Source organism: Oncorhynchus kisutch, linkage group LG16, assembly GCF_002021735.2.
Source record: "Oncorhynchus kisutch isolate 150728-3 linkage group LG16, Okis_V2, whole genome shotgun sequence".
Taxonomy (NCBI): domain Eukaryota; kingdom Metazoa; phylum Chordata; class Actinopteri; order Salmoniformes; family Salmonidae; genus Oncorhynchus; species Oncorhynchus kisutch.
In genome coordinates this window covers 36,945,084-36,964,865 of record NC_034189.2, presented here as the reverse complement: position 1 = coordinate 36,964,865, position 19,782 = coordinate 36,945,084, and the positions used below count along the sequence as shown (strand labels likewise).

Below are 19,782 nucleotides of genomic sequence, written 5' to 3'. Positions count from 1 at the left end.
GTAGGATCAGAATGCAGAGAGCTTCGCAAAGAACTAGACACAGGGACACAGCCCTTAAGTCCAGTCCAACGTACATGTGAGTATGTGCAACAACATGCTAGGCCCTACTTTGCTGAACTTCCATTTGAAGTGGAGAAACAAGAGCTTAGTGTTGACCCAGCTACATGCCATAATCCAGAAAGTAGCAAACAACAGAACACGAGCAGAGACTCTCCGTTCAAAAGAAATGAACAGCAGCATGGTGGAAATGGAAAGCAAGCCCACTTCCAGTCACACACACACAACTTTCCTGAGTCACAAGTGGCACCAGACCTCACCAAGTACCTCCTACGACGTGAGATGGTGAGTTCCGGACTCCTGAAGTTTGATGATCGCCCTGAAAATGATTGGGCATGGAAAGCATCCTTTCTCAATGCGATCAGAGACTTGAATTTATCAGCCAGGGAAGAGTTAGATCTAATTACCAAGTGGCTAGGGGCAGAGTCGTCTGAGCAAGCAAACAGAATTAGATCTGTCCATATTTTCAACGCAACAGCAGGACTTAACATGGTCTGGCAACGACTAGAAGAGTGCTATGGTCCACCTGAAGTGATCGAGAATGCACTGTTGAAGAAAATTGATGATTTTCCAAAACTGGCTAACAAAGACAATCACAAACTAAGAGAACTAGGTGACATTCTTCTCGAACTGGAGTGTGCTAAAGTAGAAGGGTACCTTCCAGGCCTCGCTTATCTGGACACATCTCGGGGGGTAAACCCTATTGTAGAGAAACTTCCATTCAGTTTACAAGAAAAATGGATAGCACAGGGATCCAAATATAAGGAGGACTATCGGGTAGCATTCCCACCATTCTCGTTCTTCTCGAGATTCATCAGGAACCAGGCGAAAATTAGAAATTACCCCAGCTTCACCCTCTACACCTCAACTAACCAGGTGTCCATGAAAACTGAGAAACCTACCAGGTACAGCAGCAAGACACCTGTGACTGTATACAAGACAGATGTGTCATCTGAGGCCTCAGACCACCAAACCAAACCCAGCAAGACAAAGGTTGAAAACCCTGACCGTCACTGCCCAATACATATAACAAGCCTCATCCTCTTAAGTGTCGTGGGTTTAGATACAAAACTCTAGATGAGCGCAAATCATATCTCAAAGACAATGGCATTTGTTTCCGATGTTGTTGGTCAACTCAGCACAGAGCTAAAGACTGTAAGGTTTCAATCAAGTGCTCTGAGTGCGACAGCGACAGGCATCTTGCTGCTCTGCATCCAGGCCCAGCCCCTACAAATACAGACACCGCTACAGCAGAGACAGAGCATGGCGGGGAGCAGGGTGACGATGCTCTTCTATCTGTCACCTCAAAGTGTACAGAGATCTGTGGTGAGGCAGTCAATCCAAGATCATGTTCAAAAATATGCCTAGTCAAAGCTTATCCGGCTGGGAAAAGAGAGAAAGCTGTCAAAATGTATGTAGTGCTTGATGAACAGAGTAACAAATCTCTGGCCAAGACAGAGTTTTTCAATCTCTTCAACATCAATGACAACTCTGCTCCATACACCATGAAGACGTGTTCTGGGGTAACAGAGACTTCGGGCAGGAGAGCTGTCAACTTCATGGTGGAGTCTATAGATGGACACATGCAGCTCACTCTCCCTACCCTGATAGAGTGTGATATGATGCCAGACGATAGGATGGAGATTCCCTCCCCCGACATTGCGTATCATCATCCCCATCTGCAACCAGTTATGGACAGAATTCCAGCTGTGGACCCAGACGCTCCCATCCTCCTGCTCTTAGGACGAGACATCTTAAGGGTACACAAGGTACGAGAGCAAATCAATGGGCCCCACGACACTCCTTATGCACAGCGACTCGACCTCGGGTGGGTCATCGTAGGTGAGGTCTGTCTGGGAACGGCTCACCGACCAGCCAATGTTAACGTGTTCAGGACAAACATACTTCAAAATGGTCGCACATCCTATCTGAGCCCTTGCCCTGACATCATCCAGGTGAAAGAGAACTACAACAGCGTAGCTCAGAAACACATCTCTCCCTCTACAGTGCACTTGAGAGATCCAAACACAACTGTGAACACAGACAGCCTGGGATGTTCCGTGTTCGACAAAACACAAGACGATGATAAACCAGCACCATCAGTGGAGGACAAAGCCTTCTTGGACATTATGGACAAACAGGTTTTCCAGGATGATGGAAACAACTGGGTGGCTCCACTACCCTTTCGCCCCACTAGACGTCGCCTTCCTAATAACAGGGAGCAGGCCATGAACCGTCTCACATCACTTCGCAGGACTTTAGACAAAAAGCCTGACATGAAGCGTCATTTTATTGACTTCTTGCAGAAGATGCTGGATAACGACCAAGCCGAACCTTCACAGCCACTAGAGGGAGACGAAGAACGTTGGTATCTGCCCATATTTGGTGTTTACCATCCACAAAAGCCTGAACAAATACGAGTAGTATTTGACTCCAGTGCTAAGTGTCAAGGCGTGTCACTTAACGATGTTCTGCTCAGTGGTCCAGACTTAAACAACACACTCTTGGGTGTCCTAATGCGTTTCCGCAAGGATTGCATTGCACTAACAGCAGATGTGCAGCAAATGTTTTACTGTTTTGGTGTACGTGAGGATCACAGAGATTACTTAAGGTTTCTCTGGTATGAAGACAACAACCCAGATGGAAACATAACCGAGTACAGGATGAAAGTGCATGTATTTGGGAACAGCCCTTCACCAGCCGTAGCCATCTACTGCATGAGACGAGCAGCGCTACAGGGTGAGAAGGAACATGGGTCAGAACCCAAGCAATATGTAGTGAGGAACTTCTACGTCGATGATGGTCTGACATCAGTAGCTACTACAGAAGAAGCTGTCAACATTCTAAGAAAAACACAAGCAATGTTGGCGGAGTCCAACATGAAACTACACAAGATTGCATCCAATAGCAAAACAGTTATGGAAGCCTTCCCTATGGAGGACCGTGCGAAAGACTTAAAAGATCTGGACCTAGGAGTGGATCCTCTCCCCTTTCAACGGAGTCTGGGACTTTCCTGGAACCTGGAAACAGACAGCTTCTCATTCCAGGTGTCCCACAATGAGAAGCCTTTTACGCGGAGAGGCATCCTGTCCACAGTGAATAGTCTTTATGACCCCCTTGGGTTCGTGGCTCCAATAACAATGCAAGGTAAAGCCTTAATCAGAGAACTCTCTTCTGATCAGAGTGAGTGGGATGCCCCTCTTCCCACAGAAAAAGAAGAGGAATGGAAAATGTGGAAGGAATCTTTGATGGAGTTGGAACATATGAATATTCAGCGGACCTACATCCCAGTCTCCTTGTCTACCACTCAAAGAAGAGAGCTACACATCTTCTCGGATGCCTCTACAGTAGCCATAGGAGCGGTAGCCTACCTGAGAGTTATTGACTCGGAAGGTCAATGCCATGTTGGATTTGTCATGGGGAAATCAAAATTGGCCCCTCGTCCGGCCCACACTATCCCACGCCTAGAACTGTGTGCGGCTTTGCTAGCTGTTGAGATGTATGAACTGATCAAAGACGAAATTGACATTGATATACATGCAGCCAAGTTCTACACAGACAGTAAGATAGTTCTCGGTTACATCCACAATGTCACCAAAAGATTCTATGTTTATGTTGCCAATAGGATAACTCGCATCAGGAAGTCTACCCATCCAGATCAGTGGTGCTATATAAACACTGACAGCAATCCAGCAGACCATGCAACCAGGCCCATACTTGCTGCGCTCTTAAAACACACTAGTTGGTTCTCAGGTCCACCGTTCCTGACCCAAACAAACTCGAGTAAGCCTGAGAACATCAATTTTGACCTTGTAGAGCCTCACACAGATGCAGAGATTCGACCAGACGTCACTGTCTTTGCCTCTAAAGTTTCTGGAGCTCAACTCGGCTCTCATCGCTTTGAGAGGTTCTCAAGCTGGAAAACTCTCAATCGAGCCACAGCACGACTCATTCATGTTGCAAGATCCTTCCATGAAGGTGCAGACAACACCAGCTGCAAAGGCTGGCATGACTGTAATAAACCATGCGGTACAAGTGAGTTGTCACAAGCCAAAACAGCAATCATTCACTGTGTGCAACATGAAGCCTTCAGAGAGGAATTCAAATGCATTGAAAAAGGAAAAGAGTTCCCAAAGCAAAGTACACTCAAAAAGCTGAACCCAGTGATTGATGAGGATGGGTTGCTGAGGGTGGGAGGCCGCTTATCCTCCGCCGACATGTTACAAGACGAAAAACATCCTCTCATCATCCCACGGACACATCATGTTGCCACTCTGCTGGTAAGACATTATCACGAGCAAGTGGCTCACCAAGGCCGTCATTTTTCAGATGGAGCTATTCGAGCAGCAGGCTTCTGGATTATTGGGAGCAAACGTCTGGTCTCTGGTATCATTCACAAGTGTGTCACCTGCCGCAAGGTTAGAGGGAGGTTAGTTGACCAAAAAATGGCTGACTTGCCTGCAGACAGACTCACATCTGAACCACCATTCACCAGCGTTGGACTTGATGTGTTTGGACCATGGAATGTCATAACTCGTCGCACTAGAGGTGGTAGTGCAGACTCCAAGCGCTGGGCGGTGCTCTTTACATGTATGTCTACTAGAGCAGTCCATATCGAGCTTATCGAATCCATGTCCACATCCAGCTTCATCAACGCGCTGAGGCGTTTTTTCGCTATCCGTGGTCCAGCAAAAGTGCTACGGTCTGATCGAGGTACAAACTTCATAGGTGCCTGCAGGGAACTGGGTATCGACACAAATGACTCAGAACTGACTAAATACCTCTCAGATAAGGGATGTACTTGGATATTTAATCCTCCACACTCGTCTCATATGGGTGGTTCTTGGGAGAGACTCATTGGGGTTGCCAGACGTATTCTTGATGCTATGCTGTTTCAGACGGGCTCCACTCGTCTCACACATGAGGTCTTGAGCACTCTTATGTCTGAAGTTATGGCAATAATCAATGCGAGACCCTTAGTGTCAGTATCAACCGACCCTGACATGCCTACCATTCTCACACCCTCAATATTACTTACACAAAAGACCAGCGCTACCTCAGCCCCTTCTGGATACTTCAGCATGAACGACCTTCATGGAAAACAGTGGAAGCAAGTCCAGTGTCTCGCTGACACCTTTTGGAAAAGGTGGAGACAGGAGTACCTGACAACGCTGCAGAGACGCAGAAAATGGACAGCAGAAAAGCCAAATGTAAAAGTGGGAGATGTTGTCTTATTGAAAGACAGTCAGGCACACAGAAATTACTGGCCAGTCGGGCTTGTGGTAAAAACCTTTCCCAGTACTGACAAAAAGGTTAGGAAAGTAGAACTAAAAATTGTCAAGCAAGGAGCTGCTAAGGTGTTTCTGAGACCAATCTCAGAGATTGTTGTTCTTCTTTCTGAAGCATCCTAGAGACAAAAGATAAAAATAGAAAGGACATTATTTGTTTCTTGATATGTTTTATTTCATAGTGGCACAATTTCATTATGCCAGGCGGGGAGTGTGCTGCCATCCTGTTAGAAGGTAACAGATTATTTTATTACAATGGTTAAATTGGATTTTCATTGTGTTCAATGGCGTTATTTGCCCCCTAGTGGCGCTTTCTGGTACTTAGAAAGACGACGCAAACAGGAAGTACAGAATTTGTTTTGCACGCAAAGAAGCAGCTACAAACAACGCTACGGTGCAGGTCTTTCGGTTATTTCTTGTCACGCTTCAGCCTTGGAAATATTTGTTTGTAAGTTCGATTCAAGCATTTAGCTAATGATGATAATCTTGTTATTGATAGAGTTGCTTACATATCAATATTGGTTGCATTTACTCACAAATTGCAATGCCTTTAAATGTATGTCGTTAGCTGTATTACTTTGCTCGTGCGTCATGCAAACGAATTGTAAAATATACAATACTGTAGTTTTGTTACTGTTCCTAGTGTAATATGCTTTGTTATTCTACATAAATGGTTGTACATTAGAGTAATGAAAGGAGCCAATTACCATATGAGTAACAATTAGCTATATGGTTTGGCATCATGCCAGATGCATGGTACCTTAGCACGTGCTTTGTATTTATGCAACTTCAAATGTTTAATGTACAGCTACAGTATGTCGGTGTGAATTGAATACTAAAGTATATTCTTTTCTGTATTTTGCAGTTTCACAACATAAACGTTTTCAATATATTCATTCAAGAAAAGTCACGCCTTGGGAGTTTTATTGAAGACTTAGTTGTTAGCTATCTGTCTAGTTTTGCATGGGAACGCAACTCAAGGACAGAATACAGACAGATAAGGAACAGTAGCAGCAGCATATGTAATGAGACAAAAAGGGTCAGTGGGGTCAAGAAAAGTGTCAATGCAGATAATACGGGTGGCTATTTGGTTAACTATTTAACTAACTACCTAGCAGCCTAATGCCTTGGGGGTATAAGCTGTTCAGGGTCTTGTTGGTTCTAGACTTGGTGCATCGGTACTGCTTGCCGTGCGGTAGCAGAGAGAACAGTCTATGACTTGGGTTTCTGGAGAATTAGCACATTTTTAGGGCCTTCCTCATAAATCGCCTGGTATAGAGGACCTGGATGGAAGGGAGATCGGCCCCAATGATGTCCTGGGCCGTGCGCATTACCCTCTGTAGCACCTTGCTGTCGGATGCCAAGCAGTTGCCATACCAAGCGGTGATGCAGCCATTCAAGATGCTCTCAATGGTGCAACTGTATAGCCTTTTGAGGATCTGAGGGCCCATGCCAAATCTTTTCAGCCTCCTGTGGGAGAAGAGGCGTCGTCGTGCCCTCTTCACGACTGATTTGGTGTGTATGGACCTTGATAGTGATGTGGACACTGAGGAACTTGAAGCTCTCAACCCGCTCCACTACAGCCCGTTCGATGTGAATGGGGCGTCCTCGGTCCTCCGTGTCCTGTAGTCCACGGTCAGCTCCTTTGTATTGCTGATGTTGAGGCGGAAGCTGTTGTCCCGGCACTACACTGCCAGGTCTGTGACCTCCTCCATTTAAGTGGTCTCATTGTCATCAGTGATCAGGCCTACCGCCGTTGTGTCATCAGCACTCTTAATGATGGTGTTGGAGTTGTACTTGGCCACGCAGTCATGGGTGAACAAGGCGTACAGGAAGGAACTAAGCCGCACCCCTGAGGGGCACCAGTGTTGAGGTTCAGCATGGCAGATGTGTTGTTGCCTACCCTCACCACCTGGGGGAGGCCCATCAGGAAGTCCAGGATCTAGTTGCAGAAGGAGGTGTTCAGTCCCAGGGTGCTTACCTTAGTGATGAGCTTGGAGGGCACTGTGTTATTGAATGCTGAGCTGTAGTCAATGAACATTAGTCTCACATAGGTGTTCCTTTTGTCCAGGTGGGAGAGGGGAGTGTGGAGTGCAATAGAGATTTGTGGATCTGCTGGAGAGGTATTTATTTTATTTTTTATTTCACCTTTATTTAACTAGGTCGGGCAGGTGAGAACAAGTTCTCATTTACAACTGCGACCTGGCCAAGATAAAGCAAAGCAGTGCGACAAAAACAACACAGAGTTACACATGGGATAAACAAACGTACAGTCAATAACTTAATAGAACAATCTACATACAGTGTGTGCAAATGTAGTAAGATTAGGGAGGTAAAGCCAATAAATAGGCCATAGTGGCGAAATAATTACAATTACAATTACAATTAACACTGGAGTGATGTGATGTGCAGATGATGATGAGCAAGTAGAGATACTGGGGTGCAAAATAGCAAAACAAATAACAATATGGGGAGGAGGTAGTTGGGTGGGCTATTTACAGATGGGCTGTGTACAGGTGCAGTGATCGGTAAGCTGCTCTGACAGCTGATGCTTATAGTTAGAGAGGGAGGTATAAGACTCCAGCTTCAGAGATTTTTGCAATTTGTTCCAGTCATTGGCAGCAGAGAACTGGAAGGAAAGGCGGCCAAAGGAAGTGTTGGCATTGGGGATGACCAGTGAAATATACCTGCTGGAGCACGTGCTACGGGTGGGTGTTGCTATGGTGACCAGTGAGCTGAAATAAGATGGGGCTTTACCTAGCAAAGACTTATAGATGACCTGGAGCCAGTGGGTTTGGCGACAAATATTTAGTGAGGGCCAGCCAACGAGAGCATACAGGTCGCAGTGGTGGGTAGTATGTGGGGCTTCGGTGACAAAATGGATGGCACTGTGATAGACTGCATTCAATTGATTGAGTAGGGTATTGGAGGCTATTTTGTAAATGACATCGCCGAAGTCGAGGATCGGTAGGATAGTCAGTTTCACGAGGGTATGTTTGGCAGCATGAGTGAAGGAAGCTTTGTTGCGAAATAGGAAGCCGATTCTAGATTTAATTTTGGATTGGAGATGCTTAATGCGAGTCTGGAAGGAGAGTTTACAGTCAAACCAGACACCTAGGTATTTGTAGTTGTCCACATATTCTAAGTCAGAACCGTCCAGAGTAGTGATGTTAGTTGTGCAGGGTTCGGGCAGCAATCGGTTGAAGAGCATGCATTTAGTTTTACTAGCACTTAAAAGCAGTTGGAGGCCACGGATGGAGTGTTGTATGGCATTGAAGCTTGTTTGGAGGTTTGTTGACACAGTCTCCAAAGAAGGGCTGCGTAGAGGTGGATCAGAGAATCACCAGCAGCAAGAGCGACGACATTGATATATATATCATTGATGTTTACAGAGAAAATAGTTAGCCCAAGAATTGAACCCTGTGGCACCCCCATAGAGACTGCCAGAGGTCCAGACAACAGGCCTTCCGATTTGGTCCTCGAATTTGACATACTGAACTCTATCTGAGAAGTACTTGGTGAATCAGGCGAGGCAGTCATTTGAGATACCAAGGCTATTGAGTCTGCCGATAAGAATGCGGTGATGATGAAGGTCGATGAAGACGGCTGCACAGTACTGTCTTTTATCGATGGCAGTTATCGTATTGTTTAGAACCTTGAGCGTCTCTGAGGTGCACCCATGACCAGCTCGGAAACCAGTTTGCATAGCGGAGAAGGTACAGTGGGATTCGAAATGGTCGGTGATCTGTTTGTTGACTTGGCTTTCGAAGACTTTAGAAAGGCAGGGCAGGATGGATATAGGTCTGTAACAGGTGGGTTTAGAGTGTCTCCCCCTTTGAAAAGGGGGATGACCGCGGCAGCTTACCAATCTCTAGGGATCTCAGATGCTATGAGAGGTTGAACAGGCTAGTAATAGGGGTTGCAATTGCGGTGGATAATTTTAGAAAGAGAGGGTCCAGATTGTCTAGCCCAGCTGATTGTAGGGGTCCAGATATTGCAGCTCTTTCAGAACATCAGCTATCTGGATTTGGGTGAAGGAGAAGCGGGGGGGGGGGGGGCTTGTGCATTCGATGCTATTGCACTAGGCCACAGGACGTTTTTGTGCTGGTCAAGGGCAGTCAAGTCAGGAGTGAAGCAGGGGCTATATCTGTTCTTAGTTCTACATTTTTTGAATGGGGCATGCTCATTTAAGATGGCGAAGAAAGCACTTTTAAAGAGCAACCACGCATCCTCTACTGACGGGATGAGGTCAATATCCTTCCAGGATACCCGGGCCAGATTGATTAGAAAGGCCTGCTCGCTGAAGTATTTTAGGGAGCGTTTGACAGTGATGGGGTTGGTCGTTTAACCGTGGACCCATTACGGATGCAGGCAATGAGGCAGTGATCGCTGAGATCCTGGTTGAAGACAGCAGAGGTGTATTTGGAGGGCAAGTTGGTCAGGATGATATCTATGAGGGTGCCCATGTTTACAGATTTAGGGTTGTACCTGGTAGGTTCCTTGATAATTTGTGTGAGATTGAGGGCATCTAGCTTAGATTGTAGGATGACTGGGGTGTTAAGCATATCCCAGTTTCGGTCACATAACAGTACAAACTCTGAAGATAGATTGGGGGCAATCAATTCACATATGGTGTCCAGGGCACAGCTGGGGGCTGAGAGGCAACAAGCTGCAACAGTGAGAGACTTATTTCTGGAAAGGTGGATTTTTAAAAGTAGAAGCTTGAACTGTTTGGGCACAGACCTGGATAGTAAAGACAAAACTCTGCAGGCTAACTCTGCCTCCTTTGGCAGTTCTATCTTGACGGAAAATGTTGTAGTTGGGGATGGAAATTTCAGAATTTTTGGTGGCCTTCCTAAGCCAGGATTCAGACAAGGCTAGGACATCAGGTTTTGCGGAGTGTGCTAAAGCAGTGAATAAAACAAACTTCGGGAGGAGGCTTCTGATGTTAACATGCATGAAACCAAGGCTTTTACGGTTACAGAAGTCAACAAATGAGAGTGCCTGGGGAATAGGTGTAGTACTGGGGGCTACAGGGCCTGGGTTAACCTCTATATATATCACCAGAGGAGGAGTAGGATAAGAGTACGGCTAAAGGCTATAAAAACTGGCCGTCTTGTGCGTTGGGAACAGATGATAAAGGGAGCAGATTTCTGGGCGTGGCAGAATAGATTCAGGGCATAATGTACAGACAAGGGTATGGTAGGATGTGAGTACAGTGGAGGTAAACCTAAGCATTGAGTGACAATGACAGAGGTTGCATCTCTGGAGGCACCAGTTAAGCCAAGTGAGGTCTCGACATGCGTGGGGGATGGGACAAAAGAGCTATCTGTTGAGCGGGACTGCGGGCTCTACAGGGAAATAAAACAATAAGAACTAAACGAAACAGCAGTAGACAAGGCATATTGACATTAGAGAGGCATAAAGCAATCACAGGTGATTGGTCGGGAGAGCTAAGACAACAACGGTAAATGGTGATGAATCGGCAGACAGGACCACACAGGACCTGAGTTCGAGGCTGGGGCCGACAGATAAACAAAATGAGGTACAGTGTTAATGAATAGTCCAGCAGGCATCAGCTGTGTAGCTGAGTGATCATAGGGTCCAGTGAGCAGCAATAGGTGAGTCAGGGAGCCGTTCGTTTAGTCACTACCACGCTAGGCGAGCGGGAGACACAGTGTTCAGAAAGCTAGCAGGCCGGGGTTAGCAGATGTTAAAACCATATCGGACAATTACGTCGGCAGACCAGTCCTGATGGATCGGCGGGGCTCCATGACGACAATAAAGAGTCCAGGCCAATTGGCTAAAGAGGTAATGTAGCCCAAGAATTTGCTGGTATACTCCGTCGGCTGGCCGGGAGATGGGCCTAGCTCGAGGCTAGCTCAAGGCTAACTGGTGTTTGCTTCTGGACAAGATGCATTAGCCCACAATAGCCACTCGGTTGCAGCTAGCTAGCGGTGATGATCCGGTGTAATGGTCCAGAGCTTGCGGCAGCAATTTGGTGATGTGGTAGAGAAATATATGCTCTGGGTTGATATCGGTCTGCAAATTGGAGTGGGTCTAGGGTGTCTGGGATGGTGGTGTGACCAGCCTTCCAAAGCCTTTTTATGAATACAGATGTGAGTACTAGTTACAGTGCTGTGAAAAAGTATTTACCCATTTTCAAATTTTCTCCACTTTTGCATATTTTCTATACTGCATGTTATCAGATCTTCAACCACAACCTAGTATTAGATATAGGGAAGCTGAATTAACTAACATTATATACATACTTAATTTAATGCATAAACAAAGTTATGCAACACCCAATAACCTTGTGTGAAAAAGTAATTGCCTCCTTACACCTACTAACTGGTTGTGCCACCTTTAGCTACAATGACTCCAACCAAACACTTCCTGTAGTTGTTGATCAGTCTCTCACAATGCTGTGGAGGAATTTTGGCCAACTCTTCCATAAAGAAATGCTTTAACTCAGCGATATTTGTGGGTTTTTAAGTTATTTTCAAGTCCTGCCACAACATCTCAATTGGGATTGGGTCTGGACTTTTACCCGTTCCAAAACTTCAAATTTGTTGCTTTTTAGCTATTTTCATATAGACATCCCCAAATCATCACAATACCGCCCCCGTTCTTGACCCGTTGGTATAAGGTTCCTACTGTGGAATGCTGTGTTTGGTTTTCGCCAGGCATAATGGGATCCATGTCGTCCAGAAAGTTATACGTTTGACTCATCTGTCCATAGAACATTCTTCCAAGACTCTTGGTGATCATCCAGGTGCTTTTTGGCAAACTTGAGTCAACTTTTTGGATGAGATGTGACTCATTATGTCTTGTGAAAACCAAACACTGGTGTTAGCTAGCTAGGTTCTGGCGCTGTTGACCGAAGTGCTTTGGTCTGATTTGAGAATTTTGCGATTCGGCTGAAAAAGACGTTAGCATTGTTAGAAATGCTTCAAAAATGTAGCACATCATTGGTTGTTAATGGACAGAAGCACGCACGTGAGAGCGATAAATTATAAATGTAATCAATCAGGCATTTTTTAAAGTCCAATGGTCACTTACTAGAAAAGGTTGAGTGTTTTCTAGGTGTTTTTTTTTTCGTGGTATGAAGGGTCTCATGTTGTTTTATGCTGAATGCTTTTGCTTCTTCAAATAAATATAATAAATGTAAAAGTTTGTTAATTCCTTTAATAGTAAACCCATCTTTAAGGCCTGCAAGATGACCTCAGCTAATTGGGCATCAATCAAATAACACCGTGAAGTTGCTCTGACCTTGAGTGGAACCTGTTGATAACATGTACACCGTTCCATATGTCGTTATATTATCTCCTCAGCTTCTTCTATCTTCTGGAAATAAACCCTAGATAACTTTCTCAGAGAGTGTTACGATAAACTGCAGCACTTCAGACTTCATATGACTGACAGTCACACAATGTGTGTGTGTTCTTGTTCTTCTATCCTTGTGGGACCTGACATACCCCAAAGTACCCATAAGGATAGTAAAACAAGGACAATTCTCCCTCTTCCCACAAGGACAAAAGCTATAGGGGTTATAATTATGGTTAGGGGGTAGTTTTAGAGGTTAGGGAAGATATATAACTAATTATTTCGGTTGCCATTTGTCATTATGTATTTTTATTTGGTTTGTATTGCTGTGTTATGTTGTATTATAATGTTATATAATAATGTTGCATAATCACATTTTGGTGTAAAAACCATGGACATTAAAAACCCCAAAAAATAAGTTTTAAGTGAGAAGAAGGCATTGGTCTGAAGCCAAAAAAAGAAAGGAAATTCACATGAGCGCCACAATGCCTACTCTACCCATGCTCTACCAAGGTTTACATGCACAAAGCTTTCAACTACTACAGTGGGTATGTTGGTCTACTGTACGTCAAACAATGTGTATATCAGGAATCAAGGTAAGACCCAAGTGTGAAGTAACAACGTTTATTGTAACCACAGGGGCAGGCAAACGACAGGTATAAATACACAAGGAATAATGGGGAAGATGGGAGACACCTGCAAAGGGGTGGAGACAAGCACAAGGACACGTGAAACAGATCAGGGCGTGACAGTGTAGGCAGGTTGCTTAGGATTCAAACCTTCTTCAGATGGATAATGAACTTTACAGTGTCCTGCTATGAAAATGATGTATACAGTGCATTCGGAAAGTATTCAGACCCCTTGACTTTTTACACATTTTGTTACGTCACAACCTTATTCTAAAATGGATTAAATTAATTAATTTATCCATCAATCTACACAAAATAACCCATACATTGGTGGTTACAAACTTCTAACATTTAAGAATGATTGAGTCCACTGTGTTCTTGGGGACCTTCAATGCTGCAGAAATGTTTTGGTAACCTTCCCCAGATCTGTGCCTCGGCACAATCCTGTCTCGGAGCCATATGGACAATTCATGGAAATTGTTTTGCTCTAACATGCACTGTCAACTTTGGGAACTTGTGCCTTTCAAAATCATGTCCAATTAATTGAATTTACCACAGGTGGACTCTCAAGGATGATCAATGGAAACAGGATACACCGGAGCTCAATTTCGAGTCTCATAGCAAAGTGTCTGAATACTTATATAAATAGCGTATTTCTGTTTTTGTTTTGAATACATTTGCAAACATTTCAAAAAACCTGTTTTTGCTTTGTCATTATGGGATATTGTATGTATATTGATGAGGAAAAATAACAATTTAATTAATTTTAGAATAAGGCTTTAACGTAACAAAATGTGGCAAAAGTCAAGAGGTCTGAATACTTTCCGAATGCACTTTATAGGACTACATATATTATATACAGTACCAGTCAAAAGTTTGGACACATCTACTCATTCAAGGGATTTTCTTTATTTTGTACTATTTTCTACATTGTAGACCTAATAGTGAATACATTAAAACTATAAAATAAAACATTTTGTAATCATCTAGTAACCAAAAAAGTGTGAAACATATTTGAGATTCTTCAAAGTAGCCACCCTTTGCCTTGATGACAGCTTTGCACAATCTTGGTACTCTCTCAACCAGCTTCATGAGGTAGTCACCTGGAATGCATTTGAAGGTGTAACTTGTTAAAAGGTCATTTGTGGAATTTCGTTCCTTCTTAATGCATTTGTGCCAATCAGTTGTGCTGTGACAAGGTAGGGGTGGTATACAGAAGATTGCCCTATTTGGTAAAAAACCAAGTCCATATAATGGCAAGAACAGGTCAAATAAGCAAAGAGAAACGACAGTCCATCATTACTTTGAGACATGAAGGTCAGTCAATGCAGAAAACTTCAATAACCTTTAAAGTTTCTTCAAGTGCAGTTTCAAAAACCATCAAGTGCTATGATGGAACTGGCTCTCATGAGGACCGCCAAAGGAAAGGAATACCCAGATATTACGTTTCAGGTAAGACCCAGATGCAGACAACGTCAAAGTAACAACAGTTTATTAATTGAACAGGGGCAGGCAAAAAGCAGGTCCAGGGCAGTCAGAGGTCGTTAATCCATATAGGTGGGTCAAAGGTACAGGACGGCAGGCAGGCTCAGGGCAGGCAAAGGTCAGTAATACAGAAAGGTGGGTCAAAGGTACAGGATGGCAGGCAGGCTCAGGGCAGGAGAAATTTTGCCTCTCCCGAGCCCGTTGGGGAGTTGCAGCGATGGGACAAGATCAACAATTGGGGAGAAAAAAGGGTTATACAACATATTTCCAACAAAAAAGAACAACAAAAATACCATTTATAAAATGCAATTGTGTTCATTGTCCGTAGCTTATGCCTGCCCATACCATAACCCCACAGCCACCATGGGCACTCTGTTCACAACGTTGACATCAGCAAACCACTCGCCCACACAATATCATACATGTTGTCTGCGGTTGTGAGGCCGGTTGGACGTACTGCTAAATTCTCTAAAATGAGATTAGATTTGGCTTAAGGTAGAGAAATGAACATATTTAAGAGTGGCCTTTTATTGTTCCCAGCACAAGGTGCACCTGTGTAATGATCATGCTGTTTAATCAGCTTCTTGATATGCCACACCTGTAAGGTGGATGGATTATCTTGGCAAAGAAGAAATGCTCACTAAGAGCACAAAGTTGTACCCAAAAGTAGATAGAAATAAGATTTTTGTGCGTACGAAACATTTCTGGGATCTTTTATTTCAGCTCCTGAAACATGGGACATCAGTGTATGTATCTATCATCAGGCTGTATGTATTTTTAGATATAGGCCTATTGTAAATGTGTATTATTGTAGCGTCATCATCTTCACTGCAAAAATAAATACAAATACGAAGATAACTTAAAGCTACATATTAATTTGACAGAGGAAATGAACTGTCCATTGATCAGCACAGCAATTGATAAAACAGGAACATGTTTGCAAAACAAGTGGTTCTGAGCTTATGTCAATATTACGTAAACTAGCGGTTACAGAAATCAGGAATGCAGACAGGCTAGCTCATTATATCTATATGAGTGCCTGTGTCCAACACACAACCACCAGTTGTTATGTTGGGCACCTACTGACCAAACAAAGGATGGTATTATCAAAAGAAAAATCTCAATGACATGTATTGCTAAAATTAAGGTTTAGGGAAATACAGGCAGGCACCACATTACTACAAGACAAAACAGCTCACTTGAAAAAAAGCCTGATGGTCTTGTAAGTATAAAAGCAAAGCTTACTTTCATGTCATAAAATAAATCTTGAAAAGGTAGTGGAATGAGATAATGTCTTAGTGTGGTGTGTGAAGAAACCATTTGCATGCGGTACAAATCACATTATTGTGAATTAGGCCTTTTTAAAATGTAATAACCTAATATTTTGAATTATGATTATAGTGTAAGAAAGTAGTACTAAGCTCATCAGGCATTATATTCCATTATCTGGGTACATTTCATTATTACAAATCAAATGAAGTGCAGGACATCTTCTAGATTGTGGCTTTATCAAAATTCCTTAAATAAACTTAACATAGAAGTATTAACAACATCCTCCAGTGGGGCAAAAAAGCATTTAGTCAGCCACCAATTGTGCAAGTTCTCCCACTTAAAAAGATGAGAGAGGCCTGTAATTTTCATCATAGGTACACTTCAACAGACAAAATGAGAAAAAAAATCCAGAAAATCACATTGTTGGATTTTTTATGAATTTATTTGCAAATTATGGTGGAAAATAAGTATTTCGTCAATAACAAAAGTTTTTCTCAATACTTTGTTATATACCCGTTGTTGGCAATGACAGAGGTCAAACGTTTTCTGTAAGTCTTCACAAGGTTTTCACACACTGTTGCTGGTATTTTGGCCCATTCCTCCATGCAGATCTCTAGAGCAGTGATGTTTTGGGGCTGTTGCTGGGCAACACGGACTTTCAACTCCCTCCACAGATTTTCTATGGGGTTGAGATCTGGAGACTGGCTAGGCCACTCCAGGACCTTGAAATTGGTGGCTGACTAAATACTTTTTTGCCCCACTGTAGCTAGTAACTTTACTAAGTACCTGGACATTTTAGCCAAAACCTGGTTGCCTCTGCTAGGAGGCTGAAACTTGGCTGCAAGTGGATCTTCCAGCAAGACAATCAAATCAAATCAAATTTATTTATATAGCCCTTCGTACATCAGCTGATATCTCAAAGTGCTGTACAGAAACCCAGCCTAAAACCCCAAACAGCAAGCAATGCAGGTGTAGAAGCACGGTGGCTAGGAAAAACTCCCTAGAAAGGCCAATACCTAGGAAGAAACCTAGAGAGGAACCAGGCTATGTGGGGTGACCAGTCCTCTTCTGGCTGTGCCGGGTGGAGATTATAACAGAACATGGCCAAGATGTTCAAATGTTCATAAATTACCAGCATGGTCGAATAATAATAAGGCAGAACAGTTGAAACTGGAGCAGCAGCACAGTCAGATGGAAGTTGAAACTGGAGCAGCAACAATAACCCCAAGCACACATCAACATACACAAAGAAATGGTTAATTGACCACAAAATCTAAAGAGTGCAATGGCCATCTCAGTCTCCCGACTTGAACCATATCGAAAAGCTGTGGTTTGAATTGAAGAGGGCATTCCATAAGCACAGACGAATGATATCAAGGATCTGGAAAGATTCTGTATGGAAAAAATTGTCTAAATTTGGGGAGTTTCTTCCATTCTTCTCTGCAGATCCTCTCAAGCTCTGTCAGGTTGGACGGGGAGCGTCGCTACACAGCTCCTTTCAGGTCTCCAAGTCAGAAAATTGAAATGTTCATTCACTAAACAATTAGTTGAAATCCATGCTGTCTATCCAAAATTAGCCAAATACTAGAAAGAGAAAACTCTAGCTGAATATCTATAAAACGGCACTAGCTAGCACAGCAGTTACACCCGTTGTAATGGCTGCCAAGCCCGCTTAGAAACCAATCAACAGCTAAGATGAAGGCAGGGAAGGAACAGTCTTGGGATGTTATGCAAGTTACTGTATGGCAAAAAATGTTGTCTAATAATATAAAGCTAGCAATATGGTAAATTAGTAAAAACAGAGCCCACTTCATCACAATACACCTTTAATTATACCCTTTATTAACATATAAGACAAAACAAACACATTTTTCTCTGTGTCAATCAGTGGAGGCTGCTGAGGGGAGGCCTGATCAAAAAGAATAGCTGGAACAGTGCAAATGCAACGGCATCAAACACATGGAAACCAATAGTGATGTATTTGATACCATTCCACTGATTCTGCTTCAGCCAGTACCACAAGCCCGTTCTCCCCAGTTAGGGTGCCACCAACCTCCTGTGGTGTCAATGTCACTCATTGGCACAGAACATTTCAAACTCATGGTGCATTCGTGTAAGTAATTTGACTGCAACAGTTTGTGCACATTGTACACCTACAAATTATTGACTGCTGTAGTGGTAGAGCAGTGATTTGCTAGCAGGACCACTCTTTGGTATTACTCCTGCAGTCACAAATGCTCAAATGCATTGCGATTCATCTAATTATTTCACAGTCAGACAGCTTTTCATGATGTAAAGTCCGCTGTGCACTATATGAATGTTAAGTATGTCAGTTTTCACTTCCCCTTGATTAATGCAGTTTCCAATTCTGTTTCAACCCCAAACCCGTAACCCTAAGGACTTCACGTAGATAAACACTACCATTTGGGGTCACATAGAAATGTCCTTGTTTTTGAAAGAAATACAATTTTTTTGTCCATTAAAATTACATCAACTTGATCAGAAATACAGTGTAGACATTGTTAATGTTGTAAATGACTATTGTCGCTGGAAACGGTAGATTCTTTGTGGAATATCTACATAGGCGTACAGAGGCCCATTATCAGCAACCATCACTCCTGTGTTCCAATGACACGTTGCCAAGAAGTCCAGCATTCCGGAGTCGCCTCTTCACTGTTGAAGTTGAGACTGGTGTTTTGCGGGTACAATTTAATGAAGCTGCCAGTTGAGGACTTGTGAGGCATCTGTTTCTCAAACTAGACACTAATGTACTTGTCCTCTTGCTCAGTTGTGCACCGGGGCCTCCCACTCCTGTTTCTACTCTGTTTAGAGTCAGTTTGTGCTGTTCTGTGAAGGGTGTAGTACACAGCGCTGTACAGTGCCTTGCAAAAGTATTCATCCCCCTTGGCATTTTTGCTATTTTGTTGCATTACAACCTGTAATTTAAATGTATTTTTATTTCGATTTCATGTAATGGACATACACAAAATAGTCCAAATTGGTGAAGTGAAAACAAATGTCTTAAAATTACAGAAAAGTGGTGCATGCATATGCATTCACCCCCTTTGCTATGAAGCCCCTAAATAAGATCTGGTGTAACCAATTACCTTCAGAAGTCACATAACTAGTTAGTGCCAGTTTGCGCTGTTCTGTGAAGGGAGTAGTACACAGTGTTGTACGAGATCTTCAGTTTCTTGGCAATTTCTCGCATGGAATAGCCTTCATTTCTCAGAACAAGAATAGACTGACAAGTTTCAGAAGAAAATTCTTTGTTTCTGGCCATTTTGAGCCTGTAATCGAACATACAAATGCTGATGCTCCAGATACTCAACTAGTCTAAAGAAGTACAGTTTTATTGCTTCTTTAATTAGAACAACAGTTTTCAGCTGTGCTGACATAATTGCAAAATGGTTTTCTAATGATCAATTAGCCTTTTAAAATGATAAACTTCAATTAGCTAACACAATGTGCCATTGGAACACAGGAGTGATGGTTGCTGATAATGGGCCTCTGTACGCCTATGTAGATATATTTTTTTTTTTTTTACTCTGCCGATTCCAGCGACAATAGTCATTTACATCATTAACTGTATTTCTGATCAATTTGATTTCTGATCAATTTGATGTTATTTAAATGGACAAAAATATGAGCTTTTCTTTCAAAAACAAGGACATTTCTAAGTGACCCCAAACATTTGAACGGTAGTGTAAAGTCCACATTCTCTC

General features: G+C 43.1%; 1 protein-coding gene and 1 long non-coding RNA gene across 2 annotated transcripts; both read left to right on the top strand.

Moving 5' to 3' along the window:
* The first annotated feature begins 1,466 nt into the window (after positions 1 to 1,466).
* LOC116353982 (uncharacterized) lies at positions 1,467 to 5,601 on the top strand. Its single transcript, XM_031792244.1, has one exon. The coding sequence runs from the start codon at positions 1,467 to 1,469 to the stop codon at positions 5,466 to 5,468; it is 4,002 nt and encodes a 1,333-aa protein (XP_031648104.1). The 3' UTR covers positions 5,469 to 5,601.
* Positions 5,602 to 5,709: 108 nt separating this feature from the next.
* Positions 5,710 to 6,247, top strand: LOC116353989 (uncharacterized). Its single transcript, XR_004203432.1, has 2 exons — positions 5,710 to 5,793; positions 6,211 to 6,247. It is a non-coding gene; the product is annotated as an uncharacterized LOC116353989 (long non-coding RNA).
* The last annotated feature ends 13,535 nt before the right edge of the window (positions 6,248 to 19,782 follow it).

Bases quoted from the DNA above. Each gene is read 5' to 3' on its own strand.
- LOC116353982 (XM_031792244.1), top strand. From the start codon at position 1,467: ATGTATGTAGTGCTTGATGAACAGAGTAACAAATCTCTGGCCAAGACA.